The sequence below is a fragment of the Rousettus aegyptiacus genome, unplaced genomic scaffold, assembly GCF_014176215.1.
Source record: "Rousettus aegyptiacus isolate mRouAeg1 unplaced genomic scaffold, mRouAeg1.p scaffold_m13_p_6, whole genome shotgun sequence".
Classification (NCBI taxonomy): Eukaryota; Metazoa; Chordata; class Mammalia; order Chiroptera; family Pteropodidae; genus Rousettus; species Rousettus aegyptiacus.
Window position 1 is genome coordinate 31,202,165 of NW_023416309.1, and position 17,291 is coordinate 31,219,455.

At 37.9% G+C, this 17,291-nt stretch overlaps 1 protein-coding gene and 1 pseudogene across 3 annotated transcripts in view; both read right to left on the reverse strand.

The window, feature by feature from the left end:
* Positions 1 to 768: 768 nt before the first annotated feature.
* On the reverse strand, positions 769 to 887 carry LOC118604323 (annotated as a pseudogene).
* A 5,209-nt stretch (positions 888 to 6,096) lies between these two features.
* The window catches only part of RNLS (renalase, FAD dependent amine oxidase), a 242,906-nt gene continuing 231,711 nt past the window's right edge, over positions 6,097 to 17,291 (reverse strand). The window contains exon 6 of one of the 3 annotated variants that reach the window (XM_036223804.1): positions 6,097 to 6,548. In XM_036223804.1, the coding sequence (XP_036079697.1) occupies positions 6,312 to 6,548 (237 nt within the window). In that variant the 3' untranslated portion in view covers positions 6,097 to 6,311. The remainder of the gene's footprint in view (positions 6,549 to 17,291) is intronic. The other 2 variants (XM_036223803.1, XM_036223800.1) reach the window with 2 other exon arrangements.

Below are 17,291 nucleotides of genomic sequence, written 5' to 3' on the forward strand. Positions count from 1 at the left end.
TCTCTGAGCCTCAGTTTCCATGGTTGTAAAAAGAGGATATAATAAAGCCTTACTCTTAAGGCTGTAGTGAGAAATACATGAAATAATTAATATTAACCGTATAGCTCTGGTATGCATGCTAATAATGACCGCTCATTTCACTGGAAGTTCTCCATGCAAAGTGCAATTTTTATTTGATGATTGCAAATATTCATTCTTTTGCCAATGAACAAACTGAGATAATAGGGAAAATGATAAACTCAAAGCTGCAAGGTGAGTTAAGGTGATGAATTAGGAATAAATCTCAGGCCTAAGATTTGACCGTTAGGTTATAACAGAAACTACTTGACTTGATCAAATTCCAAAAAGGTACTCTAACCTTGAGAGTGTTAGAAGTTTGTGATGTCCGAATATTGGAAAAGACAGGCTCATTCCTTTGCTAGAGACCTAGGATCCTTGGTACAGGGATCATGAGGAAATGCGAAAAGGAAGTGCAGTCTCTCATGCTCTGCTACTATAAGTTCAAATCCTATGAGCTAGAGTATTCCAGATGCCCCTGGTTTCACTGCACATATATCATGTGGACTTTAATATTTTTCTGAATACTACGGTAACAGTAGAAAATGTTACCATGTAATGGTTCCTTCCTACTTTGTAAAGTATGGTCCAGAATATACCAAATCATTTATTTTTATTTGTTTGTTTTTAAGGCACGGCAACCCTTGGTTGACCTCACAGATTACCAGGACCTTGTCAGTTTACAATCCCTTATTTTTTTTTTATTTTTTACACCTACAGCACCTCGTCTTCCTAGGCAGTCTCCCATCCAAGTACTAACCAGGCCCGACCCTGCTTAGCTTCTGAGATCAGACGGGATCAGGCTTTTTCAGGGTAGCATGGCCATAGACATACCAAATCATTTAAATCATCATCTATAAAAAGCTTGATTTGGAAAAGACTTTGCTGAGAAAAAATGGTTGAGAATAACATCTTTGAGTTTCACCTTGTATCCAGTTAGTAAAATGGAGTTATAAAGACAAAGGAATGAGGGGTTTCCAGAGATTCTCACTCTTTTCTGAGGAAGGTAATTCCCACTTCCAACATGGCAGAAGCCTTCACATTAATATCTATAGGACATAGATTTTGATTTTAATTGGAACTAGAGGAATAGATCATTCAACAAACAAAAAGAAATATATTACCATCATCATACCCAGTAACCACCAGGGCTAAACCTAACACATACTTTCTCAATTTAAATGGGCACTTGGGGATGTGTGTTTATGGGTGTAAAGGCTACTCATGAAAGTTTTACTTGGAAGTAGTTTAAATGTCTATCTATAAGAACCAAGTGAATAAATTATGGCCCATATGCACAATATTTTCTATACCTGTAAACTGAGGTAGGATGATCTCTCCACTTCAATCTATAGTTCCCAATTGAGTGCATTCTGAAGTGAAAAGCCAGGTACATAACTGTGTGTAGAGTATCCTAATTTTTTCCAGGTATATGGAGCAATAAAAATATAGGCATAGAACATATATAGGATGAGGCAGAAATTAAAGATAGAATTTTAAGTAAAACAAAATTGGTTTTGGCCTAGAGAATGTACACTAGATATCTAACAGAATCCTAATCTGACTCCCAAGAGAACACTTCCTCTGCCTGTGCTCAATTCCCATCATAATTTCTTGACCAACAAATTTCCCAAAAGAATAGCAACTGTGAAGCTAAATAAACTTGTGTTGGTTTCTTTGATTCCTGCCATTTCATTGTGGTACTATTCTGATGTTTTTTAACCCAAGCCATGCAGATGGGCAGGTGTTATTTATGGCTGTGTTAATGCTGTTCTTCATCAAATTCTTATCAGATACTAGGCAACCATGCAAGGGGCGTTATTAGCATGAACTCATGTAAGGATGTAATCCTTATAACAACCATATGAAGGTAGCTATTATTTATCTAGTTTGAAGATGATAAAACTAAGACTCTAAGAGATTAAATAATGTAATCATGGTCACAGACCAAGTAAAAGGAAAAGTTTGGATCTAAACTCATTTAACTTTGAAACCCTGCTCTTAAACACTAGCTAGTGTGCTAGCCTGACTTCTTGGACAGTATTGTACTTTCCAAGTGTTCATGGAGGGGTCTTTGTGCTGAACTAGACAAACAATGGTGTTTTCTTTAGCCTTGAATTTGTATTCCCATAATGCAACCTAATTTCAGTGTTTTACCAACTCATTGATAGCCACTGTCAAAGAAAGTTGGCTTTTTTTCCAAATAAAAATTTCTTTAAGGACACTTGAGCAGAACTTGAGGACATTATACTAAGTGAGATAGGTCAGACAAAGACAAATACTGTGCAATATCACTTATACTTGGAATCTTAAAAAGCTGAACTTGTGAAAACAGAGAGTAGAATGGTAGTTCCAGGGGCTGGGGTTCAGAGGAACAGGTGAGATGTTAAGGATACAATTTTGAAATTAGTAGATAAATAATTCCTGGAGATATAATGCACACTATAGTGATTATAGACAATAATACTGTATTATAAACATCAAATTTGCTAAGAGACTAGATCTTAATTGTTTCCATCAAAAAAAAAAAAGAAATGATAAGTACATGATGTGACAGAGGTATTAGCTAATGTTACAATAGTAATCATATTGCAATACATAGATGTAGCACATCAACATATTGTACACTGTAAACTTACATGGTGTTATGTCAAATAAAAATAAATAAAATTTGACAAAAAAAATAAAATATAATACAAAAAAGGAAGTATAGCAGACAAAAACATTTGTTTGGTATTTAATGAAAGATAATAGGTTTGCTTAGTAGAAAGTAAAAGAACTCTTTAAATAACCTTTAAAAATATGTCTGGGAAATGAATACACCAATAGCGCATTCTTTATTGTTTTTAGTAAAGGACAAATACTTTATGTGTAAAAACCTTTCAAGATTGCTGTGAGAAAACTCCAACACAGGAGTTAGAATTAGGGAAAGGACATATCAGAGGATACAGGAAGGAAGTAAGGGAGAATTTGCTTAGATTCTCAGCAGGAATAGCTGCTTTATCAATTTCTGACAATGACTAACAACTGGAAAAGAAGCAAGATTTGAAATGCTCAGTGTGGAAGCAGATATCTTTCTTTCTCTATTCCATTATGGACTAGAAGGTAAGCTTTAACATTATCTTAGCAGAGCTTGAATCCTCATTCTGCCATCTACCACCTGAGTGACCTTAATTTATTTATAAGAAAAGGATATTAGCCACTGTTGGTATTAGTCAGGAGAGGCTAAGATTTGCTGTAGTAACAAACACAAAACATCAGTGATTAAAAACAAAAAACAAAAAAATAGATTTATTTCTCACCCATACTATATGTCAAACATGGGTCAGAAGAGGGTGACTGAGGCTTCACCATATTGTGATGTTGCCTGCTCAACACAAGGTTTTGGGGGTTACCATTGCAGAGGAAAGGGCACCTGTTCTTGGATGATTATACATGAAGGTGACACATGTAATTTCTCTTCAAATCTCATTGGCCAAAGCAAATCATGTGGCCATGTCTTACTTCAGGAAGAGAACCAGAAATCTTGGTGAACGTTGGTAATGTCTATCCTTACCACACTTACCCTTCAGGATTATTGTAGAAATTAAATGTTAATTATTGTTATTATATATATTTTTAAGTGCCCACCAGAGCCTAAGCATTAGGTGACTAAAAAGATGACCAACACTGGATCTCTAACTTTAAACAATTCAGAGTTTAATGGGGGGAACAAAATGAAACCAAGACCAAAAATACAATGTGGTAAGTGCCAAAAGCTCTCAGAACTGTGCTTTGAGAGAACAGAAGAGGGATCAAACTAATTCTTTCTGGGTGGATGGGTGGAGAATGAGGGATTCATGAGAAGCTTCACTGTGAAGGCGACATTTCTGAGTTTTGACAGATGAAGGAGTTGATATGGTGAAGAATAGGAAGAAAAGCAATCCAGGTAGAGAAAACAGCCTACACAAAGGCTCAGAGTCATGACAGTCGTTATGGACTGAATGTTTGGGTCCTCCCAAAATTCATATGTTAGAATCTAATCCCCAATGGGACAGTGTTTGGAGGTGGGCCTTTGGGAGGTGATTAGGTCATGAAGGTGGAGCCCTCATGAATGGGATTAGCACCTTTCCAAGAAGAGGCCTGAGAGCTAGCTCTCCCTCTTTCACCATGCAAAGATACAACAAGAAGTCAACAGTTTGCAACCTGGAAGAGGGCTCTCAGCAGAACCCAACCGTGTTGGCATCCTGAACTCAGATTTTCAGCCTCCAGAACTGTGAGAGATCACTTGCTTTCATTTATAAACCACCGGTTTATGGTATTTTGTTACAGCAGCTGGAGCTAAGACAAGAGTGTGTAGTGTGTACTTTCCGGGAAATAGAACAAGGGTTCATACTGGGCAACTGTGAGAGATGGTGGATAGGTAGGCAGAGCCCAGACTGACGAAAATCTTGTCTGCTTATGTCATAGACAGAAATTTTCTAAAAATTACAAGATTACTGATGCTGCCCCAGTGGTGTATCTTAACCATGAGGCAATATGGGGCAGTAGAAAAGTTCTCTATCCTAGTTCCATAATCTGTCTGATTAGTTCGTTGAATGAATAATGCTCATTAAATCTGTGACTTCTGGCATCTCAGGGGCCCACTGTCTTTACCTGTAAATGAAGGATTTGAACTAGATAAATTTTGAGATTCCTTCAAACATTAACGCTCAAGGAACATGACTCAGATGTACACCCTCCATGGTGCTTCGGCCCCAGGAAGACCGCCAAGCCAATTTGACTAGATAATTTTGTACAATCCCTCCTAGTGTCCTTAAGTAAAATTCCTGGTTGGCTACTAGTTTTCAGGGATAGCACACCTCTCTGGTACAGGCAATCTGACAATGGCTACAAAAGGATGATCTTTATAAGTGTATAAATTCAGGCATTGCCAAGCTTATTCTTTGGGTTTCATAATTTGCAACCCAGGAAAAAGTATATTTCTCATTATTAAATCACATAGTTTCAAGGACTTCTGTGTCTCAGAATTGCTGATTTTTGTTCTTGCACTATTCACAGGTACCAAAAGGGGATTCTAACCAAAGTATTGAGATATTCTTATAGAATATCTTAGCCTTATATTTGTTTCTCTGTCAACATTGTAATTATTATATTTTAGCCTCTATGGAATCTGCTTGTGGTAATGTCTGTTCTACCTGGGCTATTCGAAGCGCTATGATGAAATGGTGCAGATTTCAGAGACAAACTGTTTAATCTCTCAGGGCCTCAGTTTCCTCAACTGAAAAGTGGGAATGATATTAGGCATTTTAATTAATAGGCCATGAGAAAAGATCTTAGTGCAAAGCCTGGCATACATAGTAATGTTAGCTATAATTACAATTATTATTAAGAAGTTGAAAGTGAGCTAGCACCAATAGAGATGCAAGAATAACATGAAGAGGATTTGAGCAGGTGAGGTATGACTCAGATGCAGAGAAATTATATGGTGGTTTGAAAGGAGCATGTAGGGTCTCTGAATGACTGTGTTATCCAAATAAAATTTAAAATCTTAAACCAACCAGATTTTCATATATTCGCACTGGAAAAATAATTATTATTCTTCATATTAACATTATTGGTAATAATAGCTTTACCATAATTAAAAGTGTATTTACTGTGAAGCTAATGATGCTTAAGCTTCAGTCTCCCTCACTTGCCTGAACAACTTCTAAAGCCGTGTTTGAATTTTCTTTTCATATATATATATATATATATATATATATATATATATATATATTTCTTTATGAAGGTCCCCCAAAATATAAGCTCCAGGCTCCCCAAAACCTGGATCTGCCCTGATCACAATGGTTGGGAGACAAGAAAATATAGTTATGGGTAGAGGCTCTGGAGCCAGAGTGGCCCAAGTTCAAGTCTCAGCTCAGCCATTTGCTACCTGGGTTAGTTTAGGCAAATTACTTAAGCACTTCAAGTCTAGGTGTATTCATCTGTCCAAGGAGAATTGTGAAAAGACCTTCTTGATAGGTTGTTCTAAATATAAAATGAGATCGTGTAAAAACACACAATTAATATTGATTATTATAACTGGTTTATTTTTTCCATTTTGAATAAGAAGAGGGTCTGGATTTATTCACTGATGACCTGAAGAGAGAATTCATCAGTCATTCCTTTAGGGTTAGCATCATGCGTTACTTTTATATTTCCTCTTTCCCTTTATCTCCCAGCAGCCAGCAGCTCACACAGAGAAAACATCATAAAGATTCTAGAAATGATGGTCATTTCTTGGGTTTTCTTAAATGGGGTATTTTGTTGGCAGAGATGGGCTGGTAAAATTTGGTGCGTATAGGTAAACTCTGAATGCTTTTGACACGTCTGGTTAAGACCTTGGTGACTGTGAGCCATGAGGTTACTTCCCAGGAAAGCACACCTTCTCTAATGACAGTGATCTGCTTCTCTGCAGTCTCCCCTGAGAAGGTGAATGCCAGGTTTGTAGCAGATCTGTGCACAAAGTTCTGTGAAGAAAGAAACACAAAGCAGTGGAAAAGTGCTCTCATGTTCTTCAGAGCTTTGGAATTCAAACGGTAATGTCTGGGTCACTGATGAGGTTGTTCCCAAAATAACTCCCCTGATTTCTGGCCAAAACGGAGGGCTTTTCCCCCTTTATGATTAACACAGTGTGTTGGATGCCCAGCAGTCCCAGAATATTTTGTACTTTTGGCATTTCTAATTCCATTCTTTTTTAAAGTGGTGAAATTATTCTCATTTAACCAGGCCAACAGCCTAGAAGTTGGGGGTGAGGCTTGGTCTCCCAGACAGAAAGGTTCTATTCTGGTTTCATTGTCTTATCATGTCACAGTTCAGACACCCAATTTCAATGCAATCTTCTTTTACACACACACACACACACACACACACACACACCCCGCATTTGCCCAATAACTTCCACTTTAAAAGTACCCACAATGCCATACATATCTAGCTGCCAGGAGGTACACTACTCAGATCCTCCTTTAAGAGAATCTGCTGTGGAGAAGGGAGTTGTCTGGTGTTCAGTTGCTGCACTGAGCAGACTGGAGGCACAGGAGCTGGGCCATTTCCGCCTGAGCCATTTCTTCCTCTAAAAGGCCATCTTTGCTCTGGTGCTCTCGAATGGCCAGCCTGAGATAATCTCCAGGTTGCACTACATGGATCTTCTTACCCAGTCCTCTTCCTCCTTTCTCTCCTTTCACAGATATTGGACCTGCATCACTGCCTGAAGCTCTTTATACCTGTTTCTGCTTCTTGTCCTTCACAGGCATTTCCCCTTCTACGTCTAATTTGATCTTAGTGTCTGCTTTCCAGCTTGCCAAACAGATACACAGTCCATTTTATTTTTAATGAATTACAAATGTCACAGAGTAAAGACCCTGGCAGTGTGGAAGATGTTTGAGATACATTGGTGCAAATCCAAGAAGCAGCATAGAAGCAATGCTATAAAACACGATGAGTGGTTGGATTTCTGGAGGAAAATGCACCTGATATATACTTCAAGGCTAACTAGGAAGAGCATATAGCCTGCAAATCGTAGACATTTGAATACAGTCAGACCTCCACATTTTGGGTTTGGGTATTTTTTTTTTTTAAAGCTGACCAATGGAGGAAGGGAGGCATGAGAAGAAGGGAGGAGGAAGAGGGGAATGGAGAATCTGAATTTGGAGACTGAGAATAGCTACATGATCCCGTGTCTTCGTGAGAGGCTCAGAGACTGCGCTTGAAAAAGATGAGTTCACTACAGCTGGGCTGTTCACAGAGAAATGTGGATCTTAAATATCTTGGAAAAGAGATGGAATTCTATGGGCTTATAATCATATGGAGAAACTTTGGTGTAAGATCTGCTAGTAAGGACAAAATGTTCTATGAATCATTGGCAGTGGTTGAAAGGTGAATTAGGGATGACCCTTGTTTTATTATGTGCTTTTCATAGACTTTTGAATCTCAGTCTGATAGAATAAAGTTATTTTATGTTTATTTTACCTCTGAACAAGTCGCTATGACCAACAAAATATGAAGTACTGATTAACTTAGGCCCGGGGTTATACCCACCAGGGCATAGGGCATCGCCTCACCCGGACCACATGAACTGAGAGTAGAAAAAGGGAGGGGAAATCAAGTGAAATCTTTGAAAGGAAAGGCAGTAGATTGTAAGAAGACAACTGACAAATGTTCACTGGAGTCAGCGAATTGCTGGAGTCTATGACAAAAGACCAGTAAAACTCAGGGAGGCATATCCTTTTTGGAGAAAAAGCTATGCAAAATCCAAGTGAATAAAATCTGTCAGGCTTCTTTGGCCACTTCAAAAAATATCTGATAACTATGAGATTGAATACAATGTTTTCATGCACAAGACCCTATTTTAACATGCACAAAAATTCACAAGGAATGGCTATAAATTTACAGTTCTCTGAAGAAAGAAGTATTTACAATGGAATTCCTGAGAACAGGTTTTCTGTATGTAAATAGGATTAGTATACTAAACTAAGGTTCTGTGCATAAAAGCATTTTATTAGTTTTTTCCTCCTTTAAGTTCATATTTTTTCACTGCTTGTTTGAGAATCTGTGTCAAAAAACCAAAATGACAGTGATATTAGCCAAGTCTGGGTTGCCATTCTCACCCATTATCAAACCAGGGGCTAGTTCGGCTCACTCTTAGAGCGTATACACACTGGAACGAGGGACTCAGGGTTTACAAGGTTTAGATACTCTGTTTGGATGACCGTTCCACATTGGGTCAAGGACAGGAGTCATGAATGTCTAGGGAGCCTCTGCAACAGGGTCATGGGGTTACTGCATCAGGCAGCAAGGACCTCAGAAGTTCCTCTTATTCATGGCTTAAACTGTACTCAGAGGGCCCTTCAGAGGCACCCAGGGGAGTACTGCTTCAATATGATGAGGTATTGTTTCTGCATGTGATTGATTTGTTTACAGAATGATAAAAGATTTTGTTTAAATAATAAACTTCATGAATAAAACAAACTTTGAAATCCACTTAGCCTATCCAAATTCTCATTGGTTCCATGGAAAGCCTGAGAAGAGGACCTATTAACCAACTGGGACATAAGCCTTCTAAACTTTGAGACCAAACTGGGAAAGATGATCTCTTTGACAAGAAAGGGGAAGAGTAAAAGAAACAATGGTATCTATTTCTACATATATAATCTCTATCAATCAATTTTTCTACTCCTTGGTGGATCTTACAGTCAAGAGATGCAAATTAGTTCTGTTTGAACTTCTCCCGTGGTCAAGATCTCCTTCCCACCCTGCCGAGAGTCAGGGTTTGTCTTCTGCCTTCTGTCACACCTTTTATTCTGAGGATTTAACTGACTTTGTCTCAGTCTTTAGGCTGGACACTCCAATGGCAGCTTATGGGCCAAGCCTTGCTTGTTAGATACTAGTGCCCTTCAGCTTCCATTGCTGTCCTGTGCCTCGAGTTTTCCTAAACTGAAAGTGGTGCCCAGGAGTCTCCTGTGTGCTGTGGCACTGTCTCAGGAGGGGAACCGGTGTTTCGACCTGTTCAGTGCTGCTCTCCATGAATAGCTTGAGTTGTGGTTCTGTTCAGCACATGACTGGTCGTGTAGCAAACACTCTATACTATTTGCTGATATGAATCCGTAACTGAAATCTATGGGAGGAGAAGGCCCTGTGAAATCCTGCCAGTTCATTCTTTTGCTAGTTTGTGAAAGACCATATTTTTAAAGTACTGATATCGCACCACTGGGCAGGAGAGAGATATAATCCTAACTCTCAAGCAAACACCTTCTCCAGGTGCTCCTGGTGGACTCCCAGGAAGGAACTCATTTCTCAGAAGGGATTTCTTCACCTAAACATCAAGCCATGTTTTGAGGCAGGAGGGGGGGAGGGGCGGCAGCAGGATGTAACAGATAAATTCCTTTGGGATTTCTCTTCTCGAGCTTCTAAAGAGCTAGGCCTAGACCGAGGTGGCTTCCATATATACAGCACTCTTGGTGGGCTGGCAGCCTGTCTGATATTCTGAGGTCTAGCAAAGATTTAGCTCCAAGGGTCACCAAGAGGTCATGGTCTCATTAATTTTCTCTGTTATTTGTCTTTGGCTTGCGGTACAGGAGCCTGCCTTTGAGAGAGGGCATTTCTACCACAACTGCACAGAATCAAGCATTTCAGTGCTTTGGTTTGAGGTTGAGACAGGGTGGCTTCTAATGCTGTGAAAATGTCACTGAGCGCATCTGAGGGTATCTAATTCTGTTTTTTTTCTGACGAGCAAATTCATTTCTAAGGGTTAACCAGTGGCACTTCCCAGACTTGGGTCAGGGAAGGAGTCGTCCTGGTGAAGTCAGCAGTTTTTAGTTTGAGTAATTCCATTTTCAGTTCCTTATGAGATACTCGTCTCGAGACTGAGATAAAAGCAGCATTTCTCAGATCTCTCAAGTACGTCGCTATTTTTCTACACTGTTTATGACTCACCTGCAACTGACCTCAGTGCAGCCAGGAGACCATTTACGCTGAACTAGCTTTTGGATTTCACTTCTAAGTGACAGCAAAACTTCCGTGCCAGCTCACAAGTAAACCACAGGAACATCCCTGGTCTGGTCAGCTCAGCAGGCTCTTGGGTTCCCAGAGTGCCTGAAAGGACTTCTCAGCTTGTTTCATGTGGCTTGGTTCACCCCATCCTGTTTCATTTTGATTTAAGACAACTGTTATCTCTCATCTGGGTCAGAAAGTATAGGTTGCTTATGATTTTGACCTGACAAGAGGGGCTTAAATCAAATGCCCAGCATTTGGGCCTGGAAAATTCATTGTGTTATGCTTTATATCTTTGTTCCCTCAAAAAGCATCCTAGGAAATGGAAACATTCAGTTTCACGAGTTCCTTTCTGTCTGATGCTCTCTCTACCTTTGCCACAGAATTCCAAGACAGATGGTGTGCTGTACTATGCCATGTCTATCAGTGAAAATAATGCAACCTGTGCGAGAGATATGGCCATCTGTGGGACAGTGCAGCTCTGGGCTCCACTCAGAAGAAAAAGGAAGTGCCATTATGTTAGGGGTATGCCCAGTGAGTCAAATTCCTAGAACAGATTGTAATGTACAGTATTAGGACAAAATCACATTTGATTTCTCCTCCTTCTCCTGGTTCTCTCCCTCCTTCTCCTTCTCCTTCTCCTTCTTCTTTTTTTTTTTTTTTTTTTTTTTACCAAAGCCTGTACCTTCTCTAGGTGGCTGATGTGCCTCAGCCTCTCAGCACCTTCAGATTTGGACTAAGGGAGAACTGTTATGTACAGGAGCTAGGGAGGACAATAGTAGTGATATAGTCTATATATCATATTTCTAGCAGTGGTTTTCTATATGAAAACCCATTTGTATAGTGATCCAGGATGCTGAAACAAAAGTTTTATGAAATAATAACTACTTATTATTTTATTTTCTGAGACCTTTAAATATTTCTCTATATTTTCACCTCTTTTTAAAGAAAGTATATATTTGCTTATATTCCCTCATTTAATCCATCTGGAAATTATTGTAATGAACAGTTTTGTGATGCTTCCTTGATCACAGGAAGTGCTTTTATAGCCATTATTTCCATTGATTTGTGTCAGTTCTAGAACCAATAGTAAACTACTTTATCTTATTTTATGTCTTAATAGCTCCAGGCTTATGACTTTTTCACTCCTAAACTTATTATTTGCACCTATTAAATTTTTCCAGATGAACTTTAGAATTGTCTTTTCATGCTAAAAAAATCCCATTGCGATTATATTTAAACTATAAATTAATTAGAGGAAAATGGAAAATTCATAATATTCATTATTCCCTTTCAGGAACATGAATATATCTTTCTACTTATTCAAATCTCTTAAAAAATCATTTAGTAAAATTTTGAAAATGTTTCTTTGTATAACTTCTGATGATATCTTCTTAGAGATAGTCCTTTGCATTCTGTGTTTTTTGTTAATAAAATATGTTTAAAGAAGACATATTTGCATTGATTATTATGGCATATAGAAAAATTATTGATTTTTGAATATTTATAATTCAGCATTTCTAGTCACTTCTCATTTATTCTAAAAGTAAGTTCATCTGTGTTTTCTAGGAATATAATCATATTGACAGCAATTAGTAACCATTTTGCCTTTCTTTCTCAGTGTTTATATCCTTTAAATGAATCTGCATGCTTGGCCAAGCATGTTAAGAATGTGAAATAATTCACTCCTAGTTTTCACAGCATTTTGGAGATTAAGTAAGGCATACCTCGTTTTATTACCCTTCACTTTGTTTGCTTCACAGATATGTATTTTACAAATTGAAGGCAAAACTCTCCACTAGCAAAAAAGATTACAAATTGCTGAATTGTGGTATTCCCTTTATTGTGGTGGTCTGGAACTGAATCCACAATATCTTCGAGGTACACCTGTAAATAATCTTTAGCAGAATCCAGTCGAAGCATGAAATTTTTTTTTTTTTTTTTTTTTTTGCATTTAGGACTAAAGAAAATACACCATTCATTGCAGAGAAAGCTTCTATTTTATACCATCTCTACTCCTGCTAATGACCTATCTTGATTTCTTTTCACAGACCACGTTAGAGCAAACCACATTTGTTCCAAACAACAAGTGTCTACTTACAAACTATAACAAGGAAAGAGAAAGTGGACCACAGCTGGTCTCAGGCAGACACTACTATTCTGTTTCATGAAGATTTTGAAGAAACCTAGAACGTTTAAACTTCTGAATTTCACAATTTACTGTCAGTGTGCAAACTCTCTTTACCATCAACTTTCCTAAGTGTTCTATGTAAATGCAAAGGAAAGTGGCCTTCAGAGGGGCCTCAGAGGCACCAGAAGGATCTGCTTGTACTCTTGCTCTTTCTCATTCTTCCTTCACTTCATCACCATCACCATTATTGCTAAAATCTATTGAGCACTTACTATGTGTCTAGCACCCTGGTAAGATTTTATGTATGTTTAAGCTTTATAACAATCTTATGAGTAGCTACTATTAACTCATTTTTCAGAGGAAGAAGGAGGCTGTGAGATTGTTTAACTACCTCAAGGTCACACAATGAGGAGCAAAGTCTGGATTAAAACAGATCTAACTCCAGAGAATGTGCTCTTAACTGCAAAGCTATACTCTTGCCTTAAAGGATTTACAATGGGGCATAGGATCAAGGAAAATTGGACCATATATGTGGATCTAAGATAAGCTGTATTTACATAAGTCATAGGGTCAATATTTAAAGGTTGTTAATCTGGGGTCCACAGACACTTTAATGTCTAAAAATAGATTTTGGCAGGTTTGTAACCCTCTGAAACAGAAGTCACCAAAATTTTCTTAAAGCACCAGAGAGTTAACTATCTTAGGCTTTGCAGGCCATGTGGTGATATAAACCACTCAGCTCTTCTATTGTGCAAAAAACAGCCACAAATATACAAATGAATGGACAAGGCTGTATTCCAATAAAACTTTATTTACCAAAACAGGCTCTTAAATGGTACACAAATTCTATGTGCATACGTACATAGTTATTTTTATTATTGTTATTAGAAGATCCATAGTTTTCCCTGGCTTCGCAAGTAGGTTCAAAATCCAAGATGGCTAAATGCTTTCCAAGCCCTCTAAACTTCACAATTTTCCAGGATTCTGTGATTCTACGTATCTTTTAAATTAACACTCTCCTAGAAAGTATTTCTCCTTAGCAGGTTCATTTGATAGATGCTGCTATGAATCCTTAAGTGGACTATAATTACTGTCTGTTGAGAAGGAAACACAGACACATTACCATTTCAACTTTCTTCGGCTTACCTGGCAAGATGACACTAGCTGAGAGACAAATACATTTCAGACTGGAATACAGCAGCGTAGTCCTACACCAGCTAGTCTGAGGTTTGCTGAGGCTTTTGCCTTTTCCCGGAGACCACTTTCTGTGTCCCACTGAGTCTTCTCCATAGAAAGGACTCACTTGTCCTGACCACACTGATAGGCAGTTTGGATTCTTGGAGTCAGTCATGTCTGCCCAGGTACTGTGTTGAGAAATGTGTTTGCCTGGTGCATCTCTGCATCTGTTCAGGGACCTTCTGTCTCCTAAGGAAACATGGTCCTTTTTCTTAGGATTCCACGGTTTCATGAGTTACAGCATCTTACTTACTGCCTACGATTACACTAACATGTACCTTGACCCTGCCTCCCACTACATGTGACTTGTTTTCCCCTAACTAGAATCTTTAGGTGGAGATCATTGGTTATATTCCATTGTGCTCACAACAGAGCCTGGTTCCATGCTTTGCATGTATTTTTTAGGTTATTAGCACTGAGATTCCTGAAAATTACAGCCAGTTTTAAATTCCTGCATTACTTTTGAAATCAAAATAATGATTATCCAATCCACTTGAATAAAAAGCAGGATTTACTGCTTTAAATTTTAGGGGAAAAAAGATACATTAAAACAAAAAAAGGACAAAGACCATGAATTAGAATGTGATTATGTTTCTATTCCAGGTTGCTGAGAATGGAGAATTGGGCATAGGGGAAGAAGGAAGAGAAAAGACAGAGGGAGAGAAAGAAATGATAGAGGAGAGGAGAGTGAAACAAAAGGAATGAAGAGACAAAGAGGAATACAAATGAAAACATGAATGTAGTCTGTAGATAACCAGCTACTGCTGGGTTGAAATTCAGTGTCATTATGATGCAGCTATTTCTCACAGCAAGGGCCCCCTTCTCCCGCCCAAAGAAAGAGAGAAACCAGCAAATGAAAATAACACGAATATAAATCACTTAACCAGTACTTATGGAGCCTTTATTTCATATTAGACTCTTATATCTATCGCATCAGCGTTAGCTCTCTGAAATCAACATTGATAAGAGGACCACATGGTGCTGACTGTACCTCCGACTAATATTTCAGTTCAGCTTTAATTATCATGTTCATCTGGTGGCAGCATGGTGCCATGTAAATAGAAATGGGTCGTGGGAGGCCTGGATTCTTGTCCTGGCATCTCATTATATGACCTTGGTTGGCCAATCTCTATGCCTTGGTTTCCTCATTTGTCAAATGTGAATAGGAATTCCTTGCTCTGTCTACTTCACAGGGGTGTTAGGAAGATGGAAAGTGGATACATATATATATATATATATATATGTATATATATGTATATATATGCATATACATATATATGCATATATATACTTGGATGAGTACAAAATACCAAATAAATGTAAAATTGACCTTGTTCTTTTTACTTAACGATGTAGTGGGTAGGCAGGGGTGGGGACCATGGCATTTCGCGCAGAAGGCTCAGTGACTCAATGAAGTCTGTTTTTTCTCCCTCAGTAATATCTGCTCTGAGATTATTAATGTTTTCTCGATGTTTTTAGGTATACTTTCCCCCTTCAGAAATGCCAAAGGTGAAAAATACTATTCCACTGGTATCATTTGTCACTCTCGCTGCCTGAGCAAGATGTGCATAGACAGTTTAGTAATTAAGCTTTTCAACACTGCATCATAAAGTTTTATTCCCGCAAAGGCTATATTTATCAGCTAACAAGTATTAAATCACCCCACTGCTCAAGCCGTTTCTCACTTGAATATGCTCCTTTCAAAACACAGCAGTTTTCCTTGCCTAGCTTGATTAATAAATGCTCGTTAGAAAATACTGTGGTGTGGTGTGGAGCTGTGGGGCTGACATGCATACACCTTGGCAGCTGTTCCAAATGGTACTGACCCCTATTTCCCAGGGGAGTGTGATACCTTAGCCCCGGGTCTTTTAGGGCATCCTGGCCATCTGAGTTTCACAGCCCTCTGGGATGGCTTCCAGCACAAGATAATCCCATATCTATTTCATTTCTACAGGGAAAGGGGTAAGTGAAATGAACACAAGCATTTGATACGTTTTCCTTCCTTATTTGAGCATTAGGGAATTGGTCTGTTGCTATCAGAGATAGATCTAAATGTAAAATGGGTTTTCAAAATGATTAAAATAGCGAAGTAACAATGATCTACATTGTAAGTAGGGTTGAGGTTTTTTCCTATATTGCCATAGTCTTCTCAAAACAGATACAGAATTTTTAGGGAAACACACTTAAAATAAATAGATATCGAAAGTCCTCAGTAATGGTTTAAAAGTTGTCTTTAAGTAACCCACCCCACTTTTAAAAATTTTCTTTTCTTCGGAGGATATAGATTCATGAGATGAATATACAGTGTTCTGGAAGCTTCAAGATGCTTTCAGTCAAATAGCTCCAGAATTATATTAAAAACAAAGTAGTTAATACATTTGAAAGACTTTTCTACCATATTTTAAGGGTAAAACCAAAATAAAGACAAATGTTCATCAAATATGGGCCAAAATGATGCAAGAAATCTCAATATTTTCATCTCATCTTACCAGAGACAGCATTAATTTCCCTTTTCCTTTCTCTGTTTTAAAAAATAAGTACTATTAGCCACATGTAGGCATTTCCGTTTTTCATCAATTGTTAAAAAACACAAATAATAATATTCCATAAAATCACAAGATCCACTTTATAGACACATAAGCAGGTTCTGCCCAGGTGCATGTGTATGATCAGTGGGCATACAAGTATGCAACTGTAGGTACTACTAAGTTAAGAAGTCTTTAGTTTGAGAGGTTGCAAAAATTTCTTTCCTTTCATTTTGTTTTTTAAATTAGCAACAGGTAGCTTGTTTGGAAGGCTAGGGATCAATTTCTTCCCAGCCAGCAAATCATGGGGTTGTCACTGAAGCATGTGGGTCACAGAACCACTAAGTTGGAAAATATTGAATTATTTTAAGTGCATCTATTTTCTGGTTCAGTAAATTTTTTTTTGTTGTATTAAATTCATTAAACTTGACACAGTCTAAGTGTCACAGCACATACTGGAATGTACATAAAGACAATAGCAGTAGCCATAGGAGATAACAAAAGGTAAAGATTGATATACTTTCAGTTTCTATTTAATTTTTATGTCATTATAAGACTGAATTTTTTTTTAAGGTTAAAAAGTACTGTGTGACTTGGAAAGTCAAGTTGAATCTGGTTATTATCTGAAAATTTAAAGAGCAGTTAAGTTGTCCTCCAGGCTTCAATCTTAGAGATCTGGACATATATGACCTGCAATTCAGGTTCATTTAATAACTTGGGAGAGAGATGAAAAACAAAAATTATACTCTGTTATTCATAGTTCGAAGGAATTCTGTAGTTCAGCAGTTTGCAAAAATATTGAATCAAGGGCATACTTGAAGATTAAAATG